We start from the raw sequence: 26,853 nt of genomic DNA, 5'->3' as shown, positions 1-26,853 counted from the left end.
TGTGGACACTTTTATTTTATTTTATTTTTTTACGCATTTTTATTGAAAAATAAAATCATTCATATTACATCTCATTTGCTATCCCATCCCATGCATCCTCCCATTCCTCCCTCCCTCCCACTTTCACCCCATTCCCCTTCCCTATGACTTTTCTTGTTAAAGCTGGTTGATATTTGCCTAAAGCACAAAAACACACCTGACATACTTTCCATTGCTTAAGGAAAAGAAACCCTGAGCTTTCTTAAGTGAGGATGTGACTCAGAGGACACAGGAGTATAAGGGACATAGTCCATGCTTCGTGTGAGTGCTTCATGCTCCGTGCGACCATGGGTTTTTTAATTACTATGGCTCTAGCAGCCAAAATATCACTTAATACTGTGAAGGAATAATCGGATCTCCTTTAAGTAGCTTTGTAACATTTGCCATGGCAGTGAGGAATATTTTTGACCACTTCCATGGTCACTGAGAACTAACACCTGACTGATAAATTTTAATTTCATCTTTTACACATCGAGGAAAGAGGTCAGCAGCAGTTTTAGCCACATCGAGATGCTTGTTTCGGAGGACTGACTCCATTTCTTCAAACACTTCTTGTTCCAGCTGCCTCATGTTGTCCAACACTGTCTTGCCCTTTTCCTAATTAAAATAATAAAAGTCAACACACACACATGAATCAAACGAAATTCAGATGTACTGGGAAGGCTTGCTCATTCTGGTTTCTAATGGTTTACTTACTTTCCTATTCTGTAGATGCAAAAGGAATGAAAAAGAAAAAAGGGAAAAACGGAATGGTTTTCTTTGGGAAAAATCATTGCCAAATACCAAAATTAGTTATTTTATTTAAAAATACAAGAGTGATCACAGAGTGTTAGTACACCAGAAACTGAAATCAGGACAATACAAACTCCGCTTTGACTGTACATGAAGGAGTGTGCTGAGTCGAGACGGAGAGGCTGTGTGGATTTAGAGCTTGTGTATTTAAGGCCAAAGGCATCCCATAAGGAAATGGGCCTGGAGTACGTCTCAGTGGCCGAGTGTTTGCCTAGCATGCTTGAGGACCTGTGTTCAACCCCCAGCACTGGAAAACAGGAAAGTAGATAAATAAACTCCATCTGCACACTAAGGAAACAAAACAGTAATGTTCAAGAGGAAAAGCAAGAAAAAGACATTTTCTCCTTGTTTAAAACAGGGGTATGTCCACATCGTGTAGCTGTTCCTGTGTGTGCTGCTGGGGATTGAACCCAGGACCATGTACGTGCTAGGCACATGCTCGGCCTCTGAACCCATGTTTCCAAGTAAAGAGGAATCATTTGTTTGTTGTTTTTCGAGACAGGGTTCCTCTGTGTAGCCCTGGCTGTCCTAGACGTACCTTGTAGGCCAGGCTGGCCTATAACTCAGAGATCCACCTGCCTCTGCCTCTGCTTTGTAAACCAGTCTGGCCTTGAACTCACAGCGATCTGCTTGCCTCTGCCTCCCAAGTGCTGGGATTAAAGGTGTGCGCCACCACACATGGCTTAAGAGGAATAATTTTTAAGTAGTTTAAAAGTCGCCATCAACGTTGAGTCTAGAGGAAAAAAAGAACACTGTATACAAGTAAGCACCGATTAAAACTTCTGAACAACCGTGGGACAGTGTGCCACAAAATGATGCCTCCTACCGCGAGGCTGCACGCATTCCCGCCCCAGGCAGCTCTGTGGTGTGCAATAATGACGGGGAAGTAATTCTGTCAATAAACTATATTTAAATACTTGATTGCCTTTTTGGAAAACAAGCTCAAAATCTCTGCCTTCATGACATATTAAACAGATTCAAGATGGCTTAGAGAACTAAATGTTGTTAAATTTTATTTATTTATTTATTTGTGTGCATGTGCATGGGCATGAATGTGCCCAGGACCTATTTGGTCAAAGGAGAGAACCAACTCCTGGAAACTGTCCTCTGACTTCACACACACACACACACACACACACACACACACACACACACACACACACACACATACACACACACACACACACACACTGTGGCGTATGCATGCTCCCATACATATGCACAAAAATTAATAAGTATTTAAAAATCACATATAATGGAAAGAAAATATGGAAAATTATTTATTATGAAGCAAGGCAGGTGTTTTGAAAAATGAAATCAAGATGCCTTAAGAAAACAACAAATACAACTAACTAAATAAAAATTTCTTGACATAAATATATAGTGTTAATTGACTGATATTTTAAAAAAGGAACACAAGAGGCAGGCGGTGGTGGCCCACACCTTTAATCCCAGCACTTGGGAGGCAGAGGCAGGCAGATCGCTGTGAGTTCAAGGCCAGCCTGGTCTACAAAGCAAGTCCAGGACAGCCAAGGCTACACAGAGAAGCCCTGTCTCAAAAAACTAAAAAAAAAAAAAAAAGGAGCATAAGGTGGGAATGGCGGCATCTACCCATAAGCTGAGGCAGGAAGACTATTTAAACTCAAGACTTAATATTCTTATTATTGCCTCTTGACTCAACATCAATTGAGAAGTAATCTAAGGAAAAACAAAGAGTTAAGTCACCAAGGAGAAAATATGACAGTAAGCATAGATTTCCAGCCTTACAGGTATTCAAGAAACATAAATTAAAGTTATCATAGAAGTGATTTTCCTTAAAGGACAGAAGGAGACGCCAGCTCTGTGACACTTCCCTCAAACTCCACTATCTTCCACCACTTCAGAATGTCAATCCATAGTGTTGCTTAGAGTCTAAACCAGTAACATTAGTTTACCAAATATTAAAAAGTGCCGTAAAACCTACATGCTAGAAACAGTTTGTCAGGGAAAGCTGTAAGCACTTGCGTGCTGCCATGAGCAAAGAAGGGTGTGGAGGTGGATCAAGGGAGCAGACGCAAGTTCCAGTAGGTACCGCTAAGGAGACTGGAGGAAAGGACCAGAGGGACTAGAGTCTCAGCTGCTTTGGAGACTGAGGAGTAAGGTCATAAATTCAAGCCCCGCCTGGGTGGTAGAGTGACTTTAAGACCAGTCTTGGCAACCTAATGAGCTCTTGTCTCATGAAGCACGGGCAGGGTTGAGGACAGCATAGTGGGGGAAAGGACAGTCAACAGGCGGTAGGGACAGATAAGAAACAGACAAGATGGCTGACATACACATGGGGAGTGGCTTGATGCCAGTTTTAGACAGCACTTCCATTTCCTTCTTATCTATTTTCCTCCTCTCTTCTCTCAATCTGTTCCACAAAATAAATACACGCTCTTTCTAGAGATGCTATTTCAAGCGATATATTACTTTTCTAAGCTGCTTCAAGTTTTAAAATAATGAGCACCTATCATTTTGGTAACAATAACAACAGCAAAACAAAACAAGCAATTAGCTGGGCATGGTGGCCTGTACCTTTAATCCCAGCACTTGTCCCAGCACTTGGGATTCAAGGCCAGCCTGGTCTATACTGCAAATCCTGGGCTAGTCAGGAATACACAATGAGACCAATCTCAAAACAAAACAATAAACCAAAGCCCAAACAAAAAACCCAGCTTGTTATTTCAAATCTACAGAATTTCTTTCTTTTCTTTTCTTTCTTTCTTTCTTTTTTTTAAAATTTTGTTGTTGCTGCTGTTTTGGGGTTTTTTGGTTTTTTGAGACAAGGTTTCTCTGTGTATCCTTGGCTGTCCTAGAACTCACATTGATCCACCTGCCTCTGCTTCCCCCCCAAAAATATTTATTTATCATGTATACAGTACTCTGCCTATATGTACATCTGCAGGCCAGAAGAGGGCACCAGATCTGTTGTGAGCCACCATGTGGTTGCTGGGAATTGAACTCAGGACCTTTGGAAGAACAGACAGTACTCTTAACCGCTGAGCCATCTCTCCAGCCCCAAGTCTACAGAATCTTAATCACCTACTCTAGTTGTGTTTTGTTTGTTGGCAGTGGTTGTTGGTATGGATCTGGAGGCTCACACGTGCCAGGTGAGCCCTCTCTGATCGACCTCTAGCCCCTTAAGTCGCTTTACTTTTAACGTAGGGCTGTCAGATTAAGAACATCATATAAAAAGACCAGGTTAGGTGCCCTTCAGAGACTTTGTAATATTTGCTGTGGAATATATACTGAGTAAATTATGCAACTTCCCCTGGTTTCAGAATCTTTATCAAAATAATAATATACATAAAGTGGTTGTAAAGATTAAATAATGCACATAAAACTAAGTGTTCAGTAACTGTTAGCTATTGTTACTGTTGTCAAGATCTAAATTTTTTAAAAAGAGTCAAAACATACATAGATACTCTTTTGGCGGGAGTACGGTTGGGGAGTGGACAGGGCTCTCTCTGTAGACCCTGCTGGCCTGTCAATCTCACAGATGTCCACCTACCTCTGTCTTCTGAGTGCTGGGATTAAAGGTGTGCACACCACTGGCTGGCCCACAACACACACACTCTCAACCAAAGGTCAAAGATATATTGCTCCATAAGTCTAAGAGTCATTACTTCTAACCCTATTTTTTTTTCCAAGACAGGGTTTCTTTATGTAGCCTTGGCTGTCCTGGACTTGCTTTGTAGACCAGGATGGCCTCGATCCACCTGCCTCTGCCTCCTGAGTGCTGGGATTAAAGGTGTGCACCACCACACCCAGCCTAACCCTATGTTTAACATGAAGGACGGAAAGAAAGCTAATACTACAAAATCCAGAATATGAATTGAGTTATGCCTTGAACTATTCGTAATTATACACAAAGCATACAGCCTGACCATACCTTATTGTTACTTATCACTTCCAAGGCCTGTTGATGGTTTTGGTAGAGTGGGTGTCTTCTGTCAGGCTTGACATATGGCTTCTTTGCCACTGGCCTTTCAAGTTCAAATGTTGGTGATTTTGTATCCAACAGTTGTGAAATATGAGGAACAAATATGAAAGGCTTAAAAACAGACCTAGAAGAAACAGTCTTTATTGAATTTGTATGTCAAATATATATTTAAAAAAACAATTATTGTGTCTTCCTAGAATCCTTCTAATTGAGGTTTCCAATAATAACGTTTATATTCTAATTGGTTCCTGCCACATTAGTTATTCTCAGGCTCATCTCCCTGTACATTAGGCAAGAAGACAATGCTTTATTTAGTTTTGTATTCCCAAAGACCTACCAGATGGCCTGGCACACTAAGAATATCAGAAAACAGAAAGTTTGTCATTTGCCAGGGTAAAAGTCACAGCAGTGGTTATGACTTAAAGTAAAATTCAGCACCAAAGTTAATGAGACATGGGTTTCATTTTATGCACTCAAAAATATCATTACTAATATGAAGAACTGTAACACTAGAGAAGAATGAATATAAAATTGTTTCTAATATAATGTACATTAGGTCTTATAAGAGATACGAATGATTTAAATCAAGACATGTTATGGAAGCCCTAAGGACACTTGACTTGAACTGGTAATATTTTACATTGTACATGTATGTAATTTCTAAATGAGGTGCATATGTGTATTTGACATAAGATCATTTATGCTGTTCACTGTTGTCACTTAATGTTATAGCATCTGAAATCAGGAATCTACTTCTCTTGACAATGTTAAATATGCTGTGGGGAAAAGGATAACACAAGACATCTCATAAAAGCGACAACAGTTATGCACACAAAGAAACTGCAAATTAAAACCCAAACAGACAATACATTAAAAGTTATAGCCTTATTAATGTGACAAAGATTTATACTGAGGAACTGAGAGGTGACTCAGTGGTATTGCTCTTGCAGAAGACTTGCATTCAATTCTGTGTCTGTGTCTGTGTGTGTGTCTCTCTCTCCCCCTCCCTTCCCCTTCCTCCCTCCTTCCCCCCTCCCCCCCCTCTCTCTTATAAAAACTATACTGACAAAAATCATCTACACACCAACTATGTGCCCCATCCTATGACCTCTTGGTAGTTACAGTACTTGAGGACGTCACCTCTCAGGATGTGGAGTCCCTGTAAAGAAGTGAATGCAAGGAAGGCTGGGATCTTGAGGTAAAATAGAAACCATGCTTGCCGTGGTCAGGAATTCTCCCTTCATATTGATGCCACTTGGTTTATCTCGAAGAATTTCCATCATTGTTTCAAATGTTATGTATCCTGAGGAAATAATTTTTTAAAAGCCCATCAAATAATGCATATATTTTACAAGCAAATCTCTATTAATAAGATAAAATGATACATACTGGTATTGATCCTCCAGCACCAATGGGGCCTGGTGGGGTGGGGGCAGGTGGCAAATGGTGAAGAATATGTTCGTTACTGCCTGTGTCTTCACGCAGAATTTATATCAGCCACAAATTCACACATCAACTCAGTCACGTATGCTACTGTGTCACCATGTCTAGCACAGAGCAAACACTGACTGACTATTTAATGACAAAATAAAAAGTCAGTGTGGAGGACACAATGATGAAGAAAGCTGTAAAGCCCCTTTGGGGAGCTGGAGAGCTAGCGCAGTGGTTAGGCTCACTTATGCTCTTGCCGAGCACCCAGGCTTGGTTCTCAGCACCTACATGGTGACTCACAACCATCCATAATGTCCTCGGCCACCAGAGTGTTGTGATTCAGGTAAGCACCCCATATGAAAAGCAGTTTAGGAAAAATGCCAGTGAGAAACAGTGGCGAACTAAGAGAGCATCGATAAGCTTCCAGGCTGATAAAAGTCTGAACCTGAGTTTAGCGGAAGAAAAGGACGACTTTGTATGAGCAACCTGACTGCCATTCACTCTAAGGACTTTTCAGCAAAGCTGTTACAGGTGAATCCTTGAATTAAAAAGTCAACTTCTGGGAGCTGTGTAGTCTCAAAGTAGGCCTGCCTTACTCTCCCTACAGCTCTGCCATTGAACTATGGGAACTGTAGTCACACCACCACATGTATCTGTGCATAATTGGTTTTGAGCACTGTCACTATGGCCACAGAACATTAAGTATTATTTTAAAGTCAATTTTCATTTATTTCAAGCCATGTGCTTTCTGCTCCTCTCACTTTTCACCCAGCCCTGCACATCTTGCTTCTATCTGGGACCATCCCTGCTTTTCTTCTTTCTTCCTTCCCTACTTTTTTCACTTCTCTCTCTACTCACATAAGGATTACACCAGCATGTCCTGCTAACCAGGTGTTCTGCCACTGACCCACACCCCTCCAAACACCCTCATTTCCTTCCTTCCTTCTTTCCTTCCTTCCTTCCTTCCTTTAAAAAAAAATCATGAAGTGGCTGGAGAGATGGTTCAGACGGTAAGAACACTGCCTGCTCTTCCAGAGATCCTGAGTTCAATTCCCAGCAACCACATGGTGGCTCACAACCATCTATAAAGAAATCTATGCCCTCTTCTGGTGTGCAGACTTACATGTAGTCAGAATACTGTATACATAGTAAATAAATAAATTTTTAAAATCATGAGACAGTTTTGCTAAGTTGTCCAGTCCTCAAACTCACAGTCCTCTTGCCTTAACCTTCTAGCAGCTGTGACTACACGTGTGCAATACCACACTTAGCTGGGATTTATTTATTTATTTCCTAAAGAATGCCCTTAAGAACACTCTTCCATTGCTGGTGCGAGTGCAAACTTGTACAACCACTGTAGAAATAAATCTGGCGCTTTCTCAGAAAATTGGAAAAAGTTCTATTTCAAGACTTAGCCATACCACACGGTGTATATTCCACCATACCACAGGGACACTTGCTCAACTAGGTGCATAGCAGCATTGTTCATAACACCCAGAAACTGAAAACAAGCTAGATGTCCCTCAAAGGAAAAACGGATAAAGAAAATGTGGTACACTCTTTCTGAGGGTATACCATTCAGCTATTAAAAACAAGAACATCTTGACATTTGCAGGCAAATGGATAGAACTGGAAAATATCATCCCGAGTGATGTAACCCAGACCCAGAAAGACACACATAGAATGTGCTCACTTATAAGTAGATATTAGCTGTAATGTCGAGCATAACCAGGCTACAATCCATTGACCCAAAGAAGCTAAGTTACAAGGAGGACCTAAAGAAGGATGCTTGCATCTCACTCAGAAAGGGAAATAAAATAGGCATTGGCGGTGGATGGATGGAGGGATCTGGGTAGGAGAGGGATGAGGGGGGTTAGGAGCAGGGAGAGTGGGGAAGAGAGGGCCAGGTGAGAGAATGGAAACCAGAAGGGGGGGACACCTCAGGGATTTTCCAGAGACCTGCGATAGGGGAGGCCCCAGGAAGTCAACGGGGTCCCCTAGCTGAGATTCCTAGCAAAGGGGGATGTGGAGCCTCAAGGGGCCACCTCCTGTAGCCATGCAAGACATCCAGTGAAGGATTAAGGACAGCAAGCCACCCATAAAACCTCTGACCCGACGATTGTTCTGCCTATCAGATGTGCAGAGACAAAGACGGAGCAAAGACTGAGGGGATGGCCAACCACAGACTGGCCCTACTTGAGACTCATCCCACGGGAGAGAACCAATCCCTGACACTATTAATGTTACTCTGCTATGACTGTAGGCTAACAAGCCTCTGAGAGGCTTTACACAGCAGCTGAGGGAAACAGATGCAGAGACCCACAGCCACACATTAGACAGAGTTGGGGGAGTCCTAGAAAAGAGCTGGGGGGAATGGCTGAGGGAGCCAGAAGAGTTAAGAACTCCACAACACTACATCGTCAACTAACCTGGGCCCATGGGGAGAGACTGAGCCACCAACCAAAGAGCACGCATGGCCACGTCCTAGGCCCCCTGCACATAAGTAGCAGATGCACAGCTTGGTTAACACACAGGTCCCCCAACAACAACTGATGCAGGGTCCTCTCTGACTCTGATGCCTCCCTTTCAATCCTGTTCCCCTAACTGGGCTGCCTTATCTGGCCTCAGTGGGAGAGGATGCACCTAGTTCTGCAGTGACTTAATGTGCCAGGGTGGGTTGGTACCCATGGGGGACCTCCCCCTTCTCTGAGGAGATGGAGAGGGAAGGGTGAGGGGTTATATGAGGTGGAGGTGGGGGTGGGGGGACAGACTGGGAGGAGAGGAGGGGGGCTGCAATAAGGATGTAAAGTGAATAGATAAATAATTTTTTAAAAAAAGGTCTCTTAATATTTTTAGTGCCCAATAGTGAGTAATGAAATCTCTCTTTTTTATTTCAACTTTGTATTTGGAGAATATTTTCACTAAGTTGCAATTCAAAATTAGTAGATACGATTTTTCTCCACCTTAGGATGCCATTTCCAGTCTTCTAGGTCCTTTCCTTTCTGTTGAAAATTAGCTGCCAGTTTCTATTTGCCCCGTGAGTACTTATTTTCTCCAGGTGCTTTACAGATTTTCATCTCCTCTGAAATGCTGTGATGATGTCAATGTCCTGGTTAGATCCACCTTGTGATTTACAGAGCTGCTTTCTGGCTTTGGTAACTTTTATTAATTAGGAAAATTTCTCAGCCAGTGGGCCTTCAACTATTGCGTCTGTGTCTCTCTAGTCTGTCCCTTTCTGTTCTCTCTCTCTCTCTCTCTCTCTCTCTCTCTCTCTCTCTCTCTCTCTCTCTCTCTCTCTCTCTCCCTTTCTCATCTCTCTCTCTGGGTCTGTTTGTCTCTGTCTCTCGGTCTCTCTCTCTTTCCTTTTCTGGTTTTTCAAGACATGGTTTCTCCTTATAGCCCTGGCTGTCCTGAACTCACTTTGTAGACCAGGCTGGCCTTGAATTTACAGAGATCTACCTGCCTCTGCCTCCCTGAGTGCCACCATGCTCTGCAAGGCTATTTTCTATTGAACTTTCATTTTCTGTTTAATTTGTTGTTAAATCAATCTGACAAACTCTTAGCTTCAGTTACATTTTTCTGTCCTATCATTTCCATTTGGTTCCCTAGTTTACAAATTAAATTCTCCATTTTCTCTTTCTCTTTATTCTTTTTGAAAGAGGGTCTCACTATGTTACAATGGCTGGCCTAGACCTCAATATATAGATAAGCAGGCCTTAACTCAAGGCCATTCGCCTGCCTTCCACATCCAGCTTTGGCTCCATTTCCTTCATCTCTCACAAACATAATTTTTTGTTTTTAAAAAAAGTTTTAAAGTAATTTTAACCTTAAGTTCTGTTTCTGATGAAGTTAATTTGTGGATAGCCTGAGAATTGGTTTCTAATGGTCACTTATTTTTTCTCTTGGTTTTCAGTCATTTGGTCCTTTGTCTTGGCAAGACTGATAATCTTTTTCCCATTTTCATGTGTGTTTATACACGTGTCTATACGCATGTGATTACCTGCGCTGTGTCCATGTGTTCATGTGGGGTCATGACGCTGATGTCTAGCATCACCCTGGTCAGTCTTCCACCTTGGTACCTGAAGGACCTCTTGAGCAAGCCCAGAGCTCACCAATATGGCTAGTGTCATGATCAGCTTGTCCTGGGGGTCCTGTTTCTGCCTTCAAGGCCTGGATTACAGGCAGGCCGCCATGCTCACCTGACATTTACATGGGTTCTGGGGATCCGAATGTGGGTCCTCATGATTTCACAGCAGTACTTTAACTGAGGTCCCCAGCCCCAGATGACTTCTGACTGGATGCTGAAAATGTCAGATAAAAATTTGTAAAGTTCTGCATAGAGCTTTTTCAAAGTTTTTTTTTAAAAGATTTATTTATTTATTATATATACAGTGTTCTGCCTACATGTATGCCTGCACACCAGAAGAGGGCATCAGATCACATTATAGATGTTGTAAGCCACCATGTGGTTGCTGGGAATTGAACTCAGGACCTCTGAAAGAGCAGTCAATGCTCTTAACTGCTGAGCCATCTCTCCAGCCCCTAAAAGTTTTTTTAGTTGTGTATTTTGTATATGTGGATGTGTTGTCTTCATGTACATCTGCACACACCAGAAGAGGGCACTGGATTTCCTGGAACTGTAGTTACAGAGAGTTGTAAGCGTGGACACTGGGAGTCGAAGTCAGGGCCCTCTGGAGAAGAGCAGCCAGTGCTCTGGACCACTGAACCATCTCTCCAGGCCCCAAATTTGAACTCTGCCTTTTGTTTGTTTTTGCATGGAGTTTTCTTGCACAGAGGATTTCATGATCTTATGGAAATAACTAAGATGCATAAGGATGACTTTGATTCAGTTGAGATGGACCAACTCTGTTAATCCTCACCTCTCAAGACTGGCAGAATTCCGGGTCCTTAACTGGACACTTAGGCCACTTTCCATTCTTGCCTCTCAGTTGATCCTCAAATAAAGCTGCCTTAAGGCCTGTGACACTTGTGGGAGCTCTAGTAAGCTTTCAAGGGCCTTAACAATTACTTTCTGCTTACTTACTCTGTGTTCCATAATACTTTTAAATCAGAAACTGCTTTAAGGACCAATTATAACATAGAAAGTCAGGTTCTTGGACTAGGGATATTATCTCAGTGTCAAAGAGGTGTAAAGCCCTGGATTCACTATTCAAAATGGAAGACTTGAAAGTAATGGAAAGAAAAGGCCCATCCAAGGTATTAGAAGAGTCCTTTCCAGGCTGTCTGGGGTGCTAATCCATGCCTTCAAACAGTGGGCTTTCCTTCTCAGATCTTGAAGAGGTGTTCTCAGAAGGACATCAGTCTAACGCCAGGTATTTCTTCACAGACAGCAGTAAGCTTTTACCCATTCTACCACTCCGCCTCTCAGTTATCAAATATGTCGGCCGTCTGCTACCCTAACGTAGTACAGGTTTCCTAATAATAGTAATGGACATGGTCGGCCTATACTATAACAAGAACTGCTTTAAATTAGTGTAACACGTCCTCCCAAGGGCCACCGACTGCTTCACAAAAACCCTGTACAGCAACAGGCACAAAAGACCTCCTTTCAAACTGTTGGTCAGGGGATTACAAGATCCCCACAGCTCTACAACCTATCGCTGCTGCCATTGGTTGCCTCCCAGAAGCTGAAGATCAAATCCTTAATGGCAAAACCAATACACACTCTGTACATCGGACTCAGCGGATTTGAGCAGTAGCTTTCATATTACCAGAAGGTGCCATGCAAGCTGCTGAGGAGCAAAGGAGTCAAAAGTCCTGCCCAGCTATGATGCCTATGAACCACAATGACCAGCATGGCCATATCACTGAAAGTGCAGCCGGGCACTTACATCTTGGTAACCAACAGCTGTCTAATTAGACTCACAACCCACTTAGGCAGGAGGGAAGTCACGCCTGCTACGATAAATCTAGCCAACTACATGTGGCCATGGGTTGAAGGAGAGATAAACCTGTTTTTGTTATGATTCCAAGTGTGGGATTGGAAAGGTCTTGTGAGAGAACAGATGAGGTTAATCCACTAGAAGACAACCATCTTGTGCAGGAGCATGATTGTTGCCAGCTGAAAAGATCCCATGAACAGACTGTAGGAGGAGATATATAAATGAGCCCAAAAACTGAAGGCGGGGCCTTTGGAAACTTGGGATAGTTTTGGCTGTTCATCGCATCACTTTGAGATGCTCCTCGAGAGAACCACTCGAGGGAAGGCTTCAGGGCTCTGGGCTCCTGCTGAGGTTCCAGGTTCTGGTTACTCCAGGTTCCAGCAAAAGAAATCCTGCTGGTAACACCAGGAGAATTGCTCCTCAGAACTGATATCCTTACAGTTTTGTTATTCTTTAATCCTCTTTGCCTATTGTTTAGGTTAGTCGGGTTATAAGGAACATACACTGGGTTAATAAGTTCGTAATAAAATATATTGGTTAAGAAAACTGAACCTACAACAGGTGCTAGAGGACCCACTACCACCACTTTCCTAACCCAGTATGAATCCTAACTGCATTCTATACACTCTTCTTTACCCACAGATAAGAACAGATTTCGCCCCTCATCAAATATGCTTCCTTTTGCAGCAAGGACCATTGCCGAAAGCCATAACTAATCAAAATGCAGAGAACAACAGAACACAGGGTGCCCAGCCACACTCGATACAGCACAGCTCTTGCACCCAAGGCTCAGGGAGCATAATAAAAGAAGGGGAGGAAAGACTGCAAGTCAGAGGACCAGGAAGTCTGCTGCGAGACTGTGCCCTATGTAATAGGGAAGTGAAACCCACGAAATACCAACAACCTGGACCTGAGCAATTCCAACAGCTGATATCCCAAAATAGATAGAGAAAGATCACGAGGCTCCTTCCCCTGGATGAGAGTTACAGGCAATCAAGAACTGCTGAGAGAATTAAGTCTTCCCCAGGGATAACCCTAACGGGTCATCCAATAATCAGTGGTTAGTCCTAGAAACTGATGTGCAAGCAACACAATGGGCTCAGCAGGCTGCATTTTTATGTAGATTTATTTATACATGTAGGTATGTATATATATGATACACACACATGTGTATATATACATATGTTTGTTTGTTTGTTTTCAAGATATGGTTTCTCAGTGTAGCCTTGGAACTTGCTCTGTACCAGGCTGGCCCTCAAACTTAGAGATCCACCTGCCTCTACCTCCTGAGTGCTAAGATTAAAGGTGTGCACCACCACTGTCTAGTTATGAAATTATATTTTAATTAAATTTTTTTGGTTTTTGTTAATTAATTTTTTTAAAAAAATTAAAAAGTAAAATATAATTTCTGCCATTAGATGTACTAGGATATGAAATGTTTACTGTATTAAAATTAGTCCTAAAGAAACGCATGATCTTCATTTACATTTAGTTGACTATGGGTTTTTCTTTCCTCACAAAACTGTACTAATTGGGACTGGAAGCATATCATAATAGAGTGTACATGCTTAGTGTCCATCGGGCCCTGGGTTAACTCACAAGGCAATCTAACAGGCAAGAAGCTCCCTCTCCCTCTCCTTTAGTATGGGGATCAAAGGAGAAGCTCACCACAAGTCTGTATCCAAAATATGGATTTTTGATGCTTTGCTGAAAATTTAGATTCACGTGAAAGAACCTAAAGTGCTGCTGTTAGAGAAACAAGCTACCAACCAGTTTGTACCAGTGGCAGCAGGTTTTGTGCACGCATGCTTACTCTTACCCAGCTCCTTCATAACACAGCATGAGTTCATTTGACCTCACAGGGGACTTGCTAGAGGAGCTGCATCTTTCAGTAACTCCTGACCATCACTGGGAGAAGAGAGTGCTACATCTACACCCAGTGCTCCATGTTAAACTCAGCGGTAAAGCAAACCCTACCATTCACACTATCAGGCACAAAGCTTCAACATCTAGTGAGGTTTAAAAATGGTTCAGGTCTAAATTCCTGCAAATGGCAGGCTGTAATAAAAAACAATGTCAGAACTGTAACACCGTGATAATACAGGTATTATGAAAATGTTTCCAGGATTCAAAACCTACAATTCTCAAAATGAAAGGGGGATTTACATGATCACTTGAGTGGGGTAGCTGTAAGTAATCCACGAGCAAGCGCTGAATAAGTACCGAGACTGCAGCGGAAGGCTCCAGAAAGTAAATGTAAAACACAGGGTGCAATCTCATAGCAATTTAAACTGGTTACTTAAAATACACGCGTGAATATAGATACAGCTGGATATACATGCAGCACACTCAAATAGCCATCAGGTAGGGACAGACGGAAAGAAAGGAATAGGCTCTTCTGTCTAGAAAAAAAAATCATAGCAAACTTTAAACTTACGATACCAGCAGACAATTTCCTACGGAACTATTATTGGAGAGACGCTTCTCTCTCTGGATGACCTGTTCATCACACTTGCACCCATTACGATACCCACGCATGCGCTTCAAGTCTGTGATTCCTATTTTAAAGTTAATACGACAAATATTGCAATGTAGTAGCTTTCTGATTTATAATCGTCTATTTGGTTTTCTTCCTTTTGTCCTGTTACCCTCAACCTTGGGATTCTTGACATTTTCCCTTCTGTCGAGTTTGCTTGCGGCACAGTCTTCCTATACAGCATATATTGGCACTGAACTAGCTTGGCTCCTCCTGCCTCAGCTCCCGAATGGTGAGCCCTCTCCGCACTGAGGCGCGCGTCCTCGCGCCTGGTGCACTCCTTTCTGTTTAGCTATGTGCTGATCTCCAGTATTGGGAGGGCGGGTGGTTGTGCACAGCATGAGTGCACATGTGCACGCAGATGGAGTCAGGCCTATATAGTGAGACCACAACTCAAATTTTTTACAAAAGAGAAGAAAGTTTCTGAGGATTGAGAGTCTGAACTTGACCCTCAAAAGGAACCAGTATGTTTTTATAATGGCTTAATATTTCACACATATCAGAAAACAAAATAGCTTGTATTACCCTAATGCTGTTTTATTCAAACCATATTTTACTAAGTATGAGATCACTCCCACATTATATCTGCACAAAATTCAAATTTTTATGTTATTTAAATGCTAAAAATTACCTGTGTGTTTATTCAGAAGCCTGTAGCCCTGACAGTATCGGCTTGACGAGGTCAGCATCGCAGCCGTGTTAATGTAAGAATATGTTGCAGCAAAGTCAAACTCCTCTTTGCCATCCCACCAGCCCTTCTGCTTGGCATAGGTCCTCATGTCTGGATGCTCCCGGTCTATCTTGGTTGTTATGGAAAGCTGATTGGAAATATTACGGACTCCTATTTGCAAAGGATGAAAAGGAGCAGAAATGTCACCTTTAACACAAAGCATCTACCTCTACATTATGATTTTTAACCACCATTTAAACACTGAGTGAGTTTTTGCCATGTACAGCTACTGCATATTCTAAACAATTAATTAAACTTTGGGATAACTGTAGACTCAGGTGCAGTTATATGAAATAATCCAGAGAGATGGTATACACTCCACTCAGTTTCCACCCATCACATTCTATAGAACGATAGAATAATATCACAGCAAGAACATTCATTTTGATAATGTCAAGAAAAAGAACACCTGTACCATCATGTTACCCTTTCATACCAAACCTGTGCATCTCCCAATCCTAATGCTTTATTAACTCCAGGTACCCAGTATGGACTTTTTGACTCCAATGTAACTCAAAAGGTTTTATATATACATATATGTATATATACTATATATACACATATTTGGTTATACATAAATTTAAAACTCAAAATGTTTTATGTATACAAACATATATAACCATTATACTGGATATATAACCAAATATATATATATGGATATATATATCATCCATATATATTTATATATAACATTTTGAGTCTATGTATTAGTATATATATGTATGTATATACACGTGTGTGTGTATGTTGTGTGTGTGTGTATGTATCTCACAACCTAATATAATTTGGGTAAAGGCACTTGCCATAAACTGAACCACCTGAGTTCACATGATGGAAACAAAGAACTGATTCTCAAAAGTGGCCCTCTGACCTCCACACACATGCCGTAACACACATGCCGACATAGACATATGCACGTTTTTTAAAAAGAATGTTATGTAAGTAGAATTATTCATTAGATAGCCTTCTGGCTTTTTAAATTTTTATTTATTTATTTATTGAGACAGGGTTTCTCTTGTGTAGTCTTGGCTGTCCTAGCTACAGCTTTGTAGTCCAGGCTAGCCGAGCTCAGAGCCATCTGCCTGCCTCTGCCTCCAGAGGCCTGGAATTAAAGTGTGCGCCCCCATGCACAGCAGCCTTCTGCTTTTTAAAATTTATTTTAAAACATTTAAAAATGTACATGTGTTTACTTGTGTGTATGTGTTTATGAATTCTGGGAATCAAATTCAGGTTGTGAGGGCCGGTGGCACACACCCTTATCTGCTGAGATATCATGCCCTCCCCTTCCCCCCTCATGGGGCGTGTGTTTGTTTGTTTGTCTTTTTTTTTTTTTTAAGATTTATTATGTATAGTGTTTCACCTGCAATGTACACCTGCATGCCAGAAGAGGGCATCAGATCACATTATAGATGGTTGTGAGTCACCATGGGGTTGCTGGGAATTGAACTTGAAACCTTTGGAAGAACAGCCAGTGTTCTTAACCTCTGAGCCACCTCTCCAGCCTTTTCTAGTGTTTTAAACTCAGCACAATTCTGGGAAGACTCATCACGCCATCCGCAGTCATGGTGTATCTCATGGTTTGATGAATGACACTTTGTTCAGCATTTCAATACATGTGTGTACTACGCACAAGGCGGTTAGCTAGCTATCAGAGATGTATCATCTCTGTGCTGGAGACACTTGAAACAGCAATCTAGTTCTTGAGATCATTCAGTAAGAGGACAAGAACGCAGCAGCAAGGTTACTGCAACAGAATAATCAATGCAGGAAGGCGTTCATTCTGCATGACCAGGTAAGATGTTTTTCAGTAGTATTTATTCCTTTGTCTTTCAGGTAGGATATTTAATAAAAGAAAAAGTGGTCAATGATATAACCATAATAATAAAATGGATTAAATTTTATATATTTTATTAATATATCAAAACCGCCAAATATAAAAACAGTATTCCTAAGTCCATGAAAATAACTGGCAATAACCTATTTGAAAGGTAACACTGGAACCTTCCACAGCAGGCTCCTCCTGTAGCCTTTTTGAACTCTTCCAGAAGCTCACAACGACTTTTCCTTCCTCTGACGTTCAGAGCAACCACGGGTCCACATCACTCACGCAGTTAGCCCCCCAATTACCTGAGGCAGGCTCTGCTAGAGCCAAGGCTAGACGCAAACTCTGCAGTGCATAAGACTCCTGAACTTCTCGTCCCCCTAGCTCTCACCTGCCAGAGGTTGGGATGACAGGTGTGCGCCACTACTCTGCTTTATGCAGTGCTGGTGATTGGAGCAGGGCTCTGCATGTGCTAGACAAGCGTGACACCAAGTGGGCTAGCCTCCACCTCGTGTGTTTCCTTGTGCCTCTTATCTCCTCTGTAAAACTAGGAGACTCAAGACACAAGTGCACAAGCAGCGTGTGAGTAGGTCTCAGCAGAAGGCTAGCCTCTGACTGCGGAGAAGGCAGTAAGAGCAGGAGTGAAGAGTCTACTCACTACTTTAAGCTCCTTTCTACCTCTGGGTTTCTCCCTTGAAATTAAAAAAAAAAGAATATCAATATGTGTTCCCTATACTAATTACAAATTCCCTGTAACTTTGACATCAGAAACACTCCATTTCTAATCATGTTATGATATAAATACAGTACTTACATGTGAAATCCTAAAGAAATTTATTTTAAAAATAATACTGTCTAAATATATACAATAAAAGGGAAGTTTAAAAAAAAAAAAGAGGACTGGCTGGAGGGAAAGCTTAATGGGTTATCTGAATGCAAATCCCCGGGGCTGTTGTAAAGCTGAGGGTGGTAGTAGTGTCTAAGATCCCTCCGTGTCTGTGCTGAGATGGATCCCTCCATGTCTGTGCTGAGATGGATCCCTCCATATCTGTGCTGAGATGGATCCCTCCATGTCTGTGCTAAGATGATCCCTCCATGTCTGTGCTGAGATGGATCCCTCCATGTCTGTGCTAAGATGATCCCTCCATGTCTGTGCTGAGATGGATCCCTCCGTGTCTGTGCTGAGATGGATCCCTCCATGTCTGTGCTGAGATGGATCCCTCCATGTCTGTGCTGAGATGGATCCCTCCATGTCTGTGCTGAGATGATCCCTCTGTGTCTGTGCTGAGATGGATCCCTCCATCTCTGTGCTGAGATGGATCCCTCCATGTCTGTGCTGAGATGATCGCTCTGTGTCTGTGCTGAGATGGATCCCTCCATGTCTGTGCTGAGATGGATCCCTCCATGTCTGTGCTGAGATGATCCCTCCATGTCTGTGCTGAGATGATCCCTCCATGTCTGTGCTGAGATGGATCCCTCCATGTCTGTGCTGAGATGATCGCTCTGTGTCTGTGCTGAGATGGATCCCTCCATGTCTGTGCTGAGATGGATCCCTCCATGTCTGTGCTGAGATGATCCCTCCATGTCTGTGCTGAGATGGATCCCTCCAGGTCTGTGCTGAGATGATCCCTCTGTGTCTGTGCTGAGATGGATCCCTCCATGTCTGTGCTGAGATGGATCCCTGCATGTCTGTGCTGAGATGGATCCCTCCAGGTCTGTGCTGAGATGATCGCTCTGTGTCTGTGCTGAGATGGATCCCTCCATGTCTGTGCTGAGATGATCCCTCTGTGTCTGTGCTGAGATGGATCCCTCCATGTCTGTGCTGAGATGGATCCCTGCATGTCTGTGCTGAGATGGATCCCTCCATGTCTGTGCTGAGATGGATCCCTGCATGTCTGTGCTGAGATGGATCCCTCCAGGTCTGTGCTGAGATGATCGCTCTGTGTCTGTGCTGAGATGGATCCCTCCATGTCTGTGCTGAGATGATCCCTCTGTGTCTGTGCTGAGATGGATCCCTCCATGTCTGTGCTGAGATGGATCCCTGCATGTCTGTGCTGAGATGGATCCCTCCATGTCTGTGCTGAGATGATCGCTCTGTGTCTGTGCTGAGATGGATCCCTCCATGTCTGTGCTGAGATGATCCCTCCATGTCTGTGCTGAGATGGATCCCTCCAGGTCTGTGCTGAGATGATCCCTCTGTGTCTGTGCTGAGATGGATCCCTCCATGTCTGTGCTGAGATGATCCCTCTGTGTCTGTGCTGAGATGGATCCCTCCATGTCTGTGCTGAGATGGATCCCTGCATGTCTGTGCTGAGATGGATCCCTCCAGGTCTGTGCTGAGATGATCCCTCTGTGTCTGTGCTGAGATGGATCCCTCCATGTCTGTGCTGAGATGGATCCCTCCATGTCTGTGCTGAGATGATCCCTCTGTGTCTGTGCTGAGATGGATCCCTCCATCTCTGTGCTGAGATGGATCCCTCCATGTCTGTGCTGAGATGGATCCCTCCATGTCTGTGCTGAGATGATCCCTCTGTGTCTGTGCTGAGATGGATCCCTCCATGTCTGTGCTGAGATGGATCCCTCCATGTCTGTGCTGAGATGGATCCCTCCATGTCTGTGCTGAGATGGATCCCTCCATGTCTGTGCTGAGATGGATCCCTCTGTGTCTGTGCTGAGATGGATCCCTCCATGTCTGTGCTGAGATGGATCCCTCCATGTCTGTGCTGAGATGGATCCCTCCGTGTCTGTGCTGAGATGGATCCCTCCGTGTCTGTGCTGAGATGGATCCCTCCATGTCTGTGCTGAGATGGATCCCTCCATGTCTGTGCTGAGATGGATCCCTCCATGTCTGTGCTGAGATGGATCCCTCCGTGTCTGTGCTGAGATGGATCCCTCCATGTCTGTGCTGAGATGGATCCCTCCATGTCTGTGCTGAGATGGATCCCTCCGTGTCTGTGCTGAGATGGATCCCTCCATGTCTGTGCTGAGATGGATCCCTCCGTGTCTGTGCTAAGATGGATCCCTCCGTGTCTGTGCTGAGATGGATCCCTCCGTGTCTGTGCTGAGATGATCCCTCCATGTCTGTGCTGAGATGGATCCCTCCGTGTCTGTGCTAAGATGATCCCTCTGTGTCTGTGCTGAGATGGATCCCTCCGTGTCTGTGCTGAGATGGATCCCTCTGTGTCTGTGCTGAGATGGATCCCTCCATGTCTGTGCTGAGATGGATCCCTCCGTGTCTGTGCTAAGATGATCCCTCCATGTCTGTGCTGAGATGGATCCCTCCGTGTCTGTGCTGAGATGGATCCCTCTGTGTCTGTGCTGAGATGGATCCCTCCATGTCTGTGCTGAGATGGATCCCTCCATGTCTGTGCTGAGATGGATCCCTCCATGTCTGTGCTAAGATGATCCCTCCATGTCTGTGCTGAGAGGGAAGGCATGAGAGGAAGAGCCCCCAAAGCACATGGGTCAGCTAGCCAGGCTTATGCAGGAGCAGCAGACACCAGGGACCCTGCCTCCGAAAGGACCATGAGTCACCGGAGGCTGTCCTCTGACCTTCCCTTGTACACAGTGGTCCATCCTGCCCCACGCCTGGCATACAGACATGTACACATGTCACAAACAAACACACACAAGAAAAAATAAGAGGAATATATGACCATAAGTAAATCATGGGGAGAAATCAATTCCAACGCAATCAAATTGCATTGTTTTAGTCAATGGCATCCAATTTTGTTTTACTGCTGTGTTAATATACCCTTTCTAAACACAGACCCAAAGCCACCCATCCCAGACAAATTCCCTTTTCTTTACCTCCAAATTTATACATGATACAATTCTGAAATTCCACCCAAAGTTAGAAAAGGAATAAATAATATAAGTAGTTGTTCAAGAGAGGAAAAAAATGCATTATCTACAGTTAAGTGTATATTTTATTAATTATATAAACATAGAAACCAAATTGTAAATAGTTGTTCATACCTTGAACTTTTTCTGCTGCCCAGTAATTCCCTGAAGTCTCCAGAATCCAGGCTTCACTCCTATCAGCTATCAGGAAACTGTTAAAATAGCTAAACTCTTCACCCTCTGCACAGTTTCCACCTTGGCCGTATTTTTCTAATAAGTCGACAATGACATCAAGAGCTTTTTCAGCTGTATTAGCTCTTTCAAGGCCAAGTCTAAAATAAAAATATTGAGGGTCTCAGATTAAAAATAATTTCCTTTATTCATTTTAACTTCATGTGCAAGAAACACCATGTTAGCCAGGCGTGGTGGCGCACGCCTTTAATCCCAGCAATTGGAGAGGCAGAGGCAGATGGATCACTGTAAATTTGAGGCCAGCCTGTTCTACAAAGCGAGCCCAGGACAGCCAAGGGGTACACAGAGAACCCTGTCTTGAAAAAGGGAAAACAAACAAACAAACAAACAAACAAACAAATAAACACTGTGTTAACTATACTCAAAATGAGAAAACACAAGTTAATATGTAAAATAAAATCTTAGACTCCTTCTTCTCCTTCTTCTTCTTCTCCTCCTCCTCCTTCTTCTTTTCTCTCTCTCTCTCTCTCTGTCTCTCTCTCTCTCTTTTTGATACAGGGTTTCTCTGTATTAACCTTGGCTGTCGTGGACTCACTTTGTAGACCAGGCTGGCCTCGAACTCACAGCAATCCGCCTGTCTCTGCCTTTCGAGTGCTGGGATTTAAGACATGTGCCACCACCTCCTGGCTAGACTCCTACTTCTTAAGGCAGTTTGAGACAATGAAAACATTTGTGGAGTCAAGTTCCATCTTGGTAATTTACAACAAAGTTAGTTTTATTTCTAAGACTGAGATATTTCTTTGTAAAATGAAGGTATTAATCAACCATGTGATAAAACAATTCAGGCATTTCTGATAAGTGGTAATGTCTAATTTTGGCCCCTCTCCTAATTAATGATATGCATGAGTTTAGGTAGGTGTTTGTGTGCTGCATGTATGTGCTTATGTGGGTGTGAGTCTGAGGGCATGCATGCATGTAAGCATGTTTGTAGAAGCCAGAGGTTGAGGTCCAACAACTTTTTCAATTGCATTCCACCTTAAGCTATGAGACAGGATCTGCGGGTGAACTGGAACTTACCAATTCAGCTAGACTACTGCCCCGCAAGCCCCAGGGAACTGCCTGCTTCTGCTTCCCCAGTGCTAGGACTTCTACAGACGCACATGAGTGCTGGAGCTCAAACTCAGCTCTCACGCTTGCGCAGTGAGCACCTTGTGTGCTGAGCCACCCACCATAGACTAGGAAACTGCGTGCTGGGGGGAACACGGATGCTGCTCCATCTCGAGAAACAGCACAGTAGCTACCTGACAAGGTCCATGCCCAGAAGAGCTTCCTCCTGAGGAATCTCTTCCCTTCCCCATACGGCTTCATTCCCGATGCAGACTCCGTGCTCATTGGCTCCCATTTCTGCCCCCCACAACCAAGCTGGGCGACTAAGGATGACAGCATATGTTTCGGGGACTTGATCAACTTCTATGTAAGTACACTGTCAAGAAGAAAAAGTCAGACAACTATAAGACCAAACATGAAAAGTTACCGAATTCCAGAATTTAAAACACCATTTGGAAGACATCATCATGGAGCTAAACTGAAACTTTCAGTAACAAAAGCCTTAACCTTAAAACTGAGGCAGAATCGACTGTAAAGCACTCATCACTTAAATACGCTCTGAGTGTGCCTGTTATAATGCACCCTGCTAGCCAGGGGGTGGTGGCGCACGCCTTTAATCCCAGCACTTGGGAGGCAGAGGCAGGAGGATCGCTATGAGTTCGAGGCCAGCCTAGTCTACACAGTGAATCCAGGACAGTCAAGGCTACACAGAGAAACCCTGTCTCAAAAAACCAAAATAATAATAATAATAATAATACACCCTGCTAAGACAGGTCAGTGGCAAAGATACATCAAGCTTCATTTCAAGAAGCAAAGACTTCTCCATTAGCTAAGATACAACAAATATTAAGTATGAAGGCCAGGCAGAGTGGGCAGAGCAGCTGCGGAAGCCCAGGAGTGAAGGTTACTAACCTTCAAGCTGTCTCGTGGAGAATAACTAATATGAGGTGATGAGCAGCAGCTCAAAGGTTCAGTGTCTAGCATGTCCTGACCCAGAGGTCAGATGGGAGTTGCCACAGGCCCACACTTCCGGTGTAAGTGACCTCTGAGGCACCTTCACAGTGGTGGAAAGAGTAAGAACCTAACTTACATGACAGGCTAGATTTAAACATACAAGTCTAGAATGGAAATGATATCCCATAATAAACGGATACTGAAAAAGAAAACTATAGTCTAATGTACAAGAAGTCTTATACTTAATACATATCAGTGTTAGGACATCAAGAATCCAAAATGTTCATAACAATAGAAAGTAATATACACCTTTAAGTTCCATGTAAATACACGTTTAAATAAAAATTATAAAGGACATTTTATTTAATGTGCATATAAGAGGTGAGAAAAATACACAAAATGTACATTGATGGTATTATCAGAAGCCTAATAAATCTTTCTGATGAACCACAAAACTTACGTGTAAGGCTGTAGCTGTGGTTTGGGTGATAGAATATGTGCCTAACATACCACACAAGAGGGCATGGGTTTCATCGTCAGCACCATAGACAAAGAAACTAAGCCTGTTATTTATAAGATCCGGAATAAAATCTGGAGCCCACAGAGGTCAGACAGAGCACTGGATCTCATGCAACGGGGGTTACCGATGGTTGTGAACCACCATGTGGATGCTGGGAAATTAATCTGGGTCCTCTGCAAGTGCAACAAATGCTCTTAAACACGGAGCCAACTCTCTAGCCCCATTCCTTAATCCCTAGTCTGATCTAGACGTTGCTTCTCTGCTGCCACAATCTGCTGCTCCTGCCTAAGTTCTGCATTTAAACCACCCTACTCTACTGTGCTGCCACAGTCCATTCGCACACGCTCAGCTCCAATAAGATAGTGCCCAGGTTTTAATAAGTGACTTTAACTCTCTTGTCACTTCTAACATATAAAAAGTATTCAAATATTCGATCAAAGAGAACACTTTTTATTATTTCAGCAGTTCCTTCGAAATTATTGAAATAAAAGCCCAGAAGTCTATTTTTAGTTCAAACTATTTTCAACCTTAATTCTTGAATTTTAACTTCTGTCAAATGGTAGCTACGGAAAGAAATAAGCATCTATGGGGATGGAGAAATGGCTCACTGGTTAAGGGCACTTGCTGCTCTTGTAGAGGCCACAGCTCTGGTCCTGGCACCTACAGGACAGCTGTAACTACAGCCCCAAGACACCCAACACCCTCTTCTGGCCTCCTTGGGCACCAGGCACACATGTGCTGCACATACATACATATATGTAAACTATTTATACATATAAAACAAAATTATTTTTTAAAGACATATCCATTAACAACATTTTTCAAACTAGGTATTGTTAACACAACATATGTTTCACACACCTTAAGACGTTTTCCCAAATCATTATGAGCTGTAGCTGGAAAGTAAATTACTTCTTGTACTTCATCGAAGAGTCTGTCTGAATTTTTCCCAAAAATAACCCTATTTTCAACTGTTGCTGGCGGTAATGCCACAAAAGTGTCACAGGAGTAGGGTTCCATTTCTTAAAAAAAAAAAAAAAAAGAAGTGAAAGCATGTACAAGTTTCAAAGTAAAAAGAGAAAACATGTCAAGTACACTTAAAACAAAGAGCTTTTCTCTATGGCCAAGGGATAGACCTAAGAAGGGTGCACAGTAAAGTTTTAGCTATCGTATTACTTCTGTGCACGCCAGGATGGCCAGCGGTACACAGTAGGACCTGTCTTAAACAAATAAATGAGTAACATTACATAAACTACAAAAATCAGAGTATGACTTAGTAGTTAGCCATGTACTACTACTGTAATAAAATGACAACGAGAACCACATTTTTCTAGTCTACAGGTCAAGTTTCCTCTGTAAACCTTCTTCCAATGTGTGTTCCCTACTCCTTTCACTATGCCTGTAGCTGCTGCACATGCCACAGTCTGCTGTGTTGTATACTATGCCTGTAGCTGCTGCACATGCCACAGTCTGCTGTGTTGTGTACTATGCCTGTAGCTGCTGCACATGCCACAGTCTGCTGTGTTGTGTACTATGCCTGTAGCTGCTGCACATGCCACAGTCTGCTGTGTTGTGTACTATGCCTGTAGCTGCACATGCCATAGTCTGCTGCCCTGTGTACGCATGAGGCTCCTGACTAGATAGTGAGTCCTAGACAGCTAGATGATATGTTAATCTCTCTATCATTGTTTGAAATTATGTAAAGGTCGGGCGGTGATCGTGTACATCTTTAATCCAAGCATTTGGGAAGCAAAGGCAGACAGATCTCTGGTTTGGGGCCAACCTGGTTTAGACAGTGAGTGCCAGGATGGCCAGAGCCAAACAGAGACCCTGTCTCAAACAAACAAACAAAAATAAACAAAACAAAAAACCCAAAATGAAACCCCAACAACAACGAAACAACCCCTGCCCCTTGCGGGGGGGGGGGGGGGGCACTAAACTAAAAACTCTGCCTCCCAAGTGCTGGGATTAAAGGCATGTGCCACTTAAAAAAAATCATGGCGCTCTCGGAGGCAGAGGCAGCCGGATCTCTGAGTTCGTGGTCAGTCTGGTCTACAAAGGGAGTGCAGGACCAAAACCAAACAAACTAAAACTAAAACACCATCTACTAGGGCTGTTTTGAAGAGTTAGTAAAACCCCGAAGTTTCGTGAAAGCCCGGCTTGATGGTAATCCAAGTTTGAGCATTACATGGACGGTGTCACAAAAACAAGATAAAAACCCTGGAACAGAGCCAACCCTGCCCCCAAAAAGCTGTCATCTGTCCCAATTTGGCTTGTTCTTATCCTTTCTAGAGGTCAGTGGACTAAGCCATGCCCACACCAAACTCTGGGGTCCCTAGGGCCATCAAGTTGCAGTGGGTGACACACTAACTGGAATTGTGACAGCAACAAAGTAAACAGCACCCAGGGAGGAAAGCCCTTAGCCCTAACCATTCACGATGTTTGCTGAACATCTTTCTGAAGCTGCGTGTGGTGATGCACGCCTTTATTCCCAGCACTGGGGAGGCAAAGGCAGGCGGACCTCAGTAACTTCGCGGCCAAGGTCTACTTAGTCAATGCTACATTGTGAGACTGCCTCAAAAAAGGCATAGTAACAACAACAATTATAATAATAACTGGAAAGGACGAGCTAACCGTCTATTCCAGTGCTTTAGGTAACACCAATATTTTGAGTCTCACAGACGTCCTACAGTTGGCGTGAAACTGTCTCCATAATCTACATGGAAACTCCGCTGCAAAAGAAAATTTTTTGCAACTGGAGTTGGCGTTGCCAGAAAGTGCTGGGCTCGAACTTCGAAACCTCGCCGCTTTGGCTGCCTACGCTCGGAAGGACCCTCCGCTGCTCGCGACCCAGCCGAGAGCGAGCCTCACGCAGAGCTGGTTCCCCGAGCTTACCTTCTGTGCGCACGCGCGGACGCCGGGTAAGCCGCCGCAGCTACTAGAAGCAACCACCGGAAGAGACGAGGAGGGGCGGGGCGGGCCCAGGCTCTAATCGTCGGAAGTAGTCACCTTCGACCTCG

The 26,853-nt window shown here is 43.3% G+C and overlaps 1 protein-coding gene across 4 annotated transcripts; it reads right to left on the bottom strand.

The window, feature by feature from the left end:
- On the bottom strand, positions 1 to 26,836 carry SCRN3 (secernin 3). Of its 4 annotated transcripts, XM_084797993.1 has the most exons (8): positions 26,729 to 26,832; positions 24,695 to 24,855; positions 22,554 to 22,735; positions 21,196 to 21,392; positions 15,297 to 15,506; positions 5,936 to 6,098; positions 4,745 to 4,919; positions 1 to 636 (listed from the first exon to the last, which is right to left on the bottom strand). In XM_084797993.1, exons 2-8 carry the CDS (start codon positions 24,851 to 24,853, stop codon positions 460 to 462), a joined length of 1,263 nt encoding a protein of 420 aa, XP_084654119.1. In that variant the 5' UTR covers positions 24,854 to 24,855; positions 26,729 to 26,832; the 3' UTR covers positions 1 to 459. The 4 variants fall into 4 exon arrangements, with proteins under 4 accessions (XP_084654119.1, XP_084654120.1, XP_084654121.1 ...); XM_084797994.1 differs by lacking the exon at positions 15,297 to 15,506 and having other exon boundaries at positions 26,729 to 26,836; XM_084797995.1 differs by lacking the exon at positions 5,936 to 6,098 and having other exon boundaries at positions 500 to 636; positions 26,729 to 26,833.
- Positions 26,837 to 26,853: the final 17 nt, after the last annotated feature.

Source organism: Acomys minous (genome assembly GCF_964271855.1).
Source record: "Acomys minous genome assembly, chromosome: 10".
In the NCBI taxonomy this organism is placed as follows: Eukaryota; Metazoa; Chordata; class Mammalia; order Rodentia; family Muridae; genus Acomys; species Acomys minous.
This window is presented reverse-complemented; position numbering and strand designations above follow the sequence as displayed.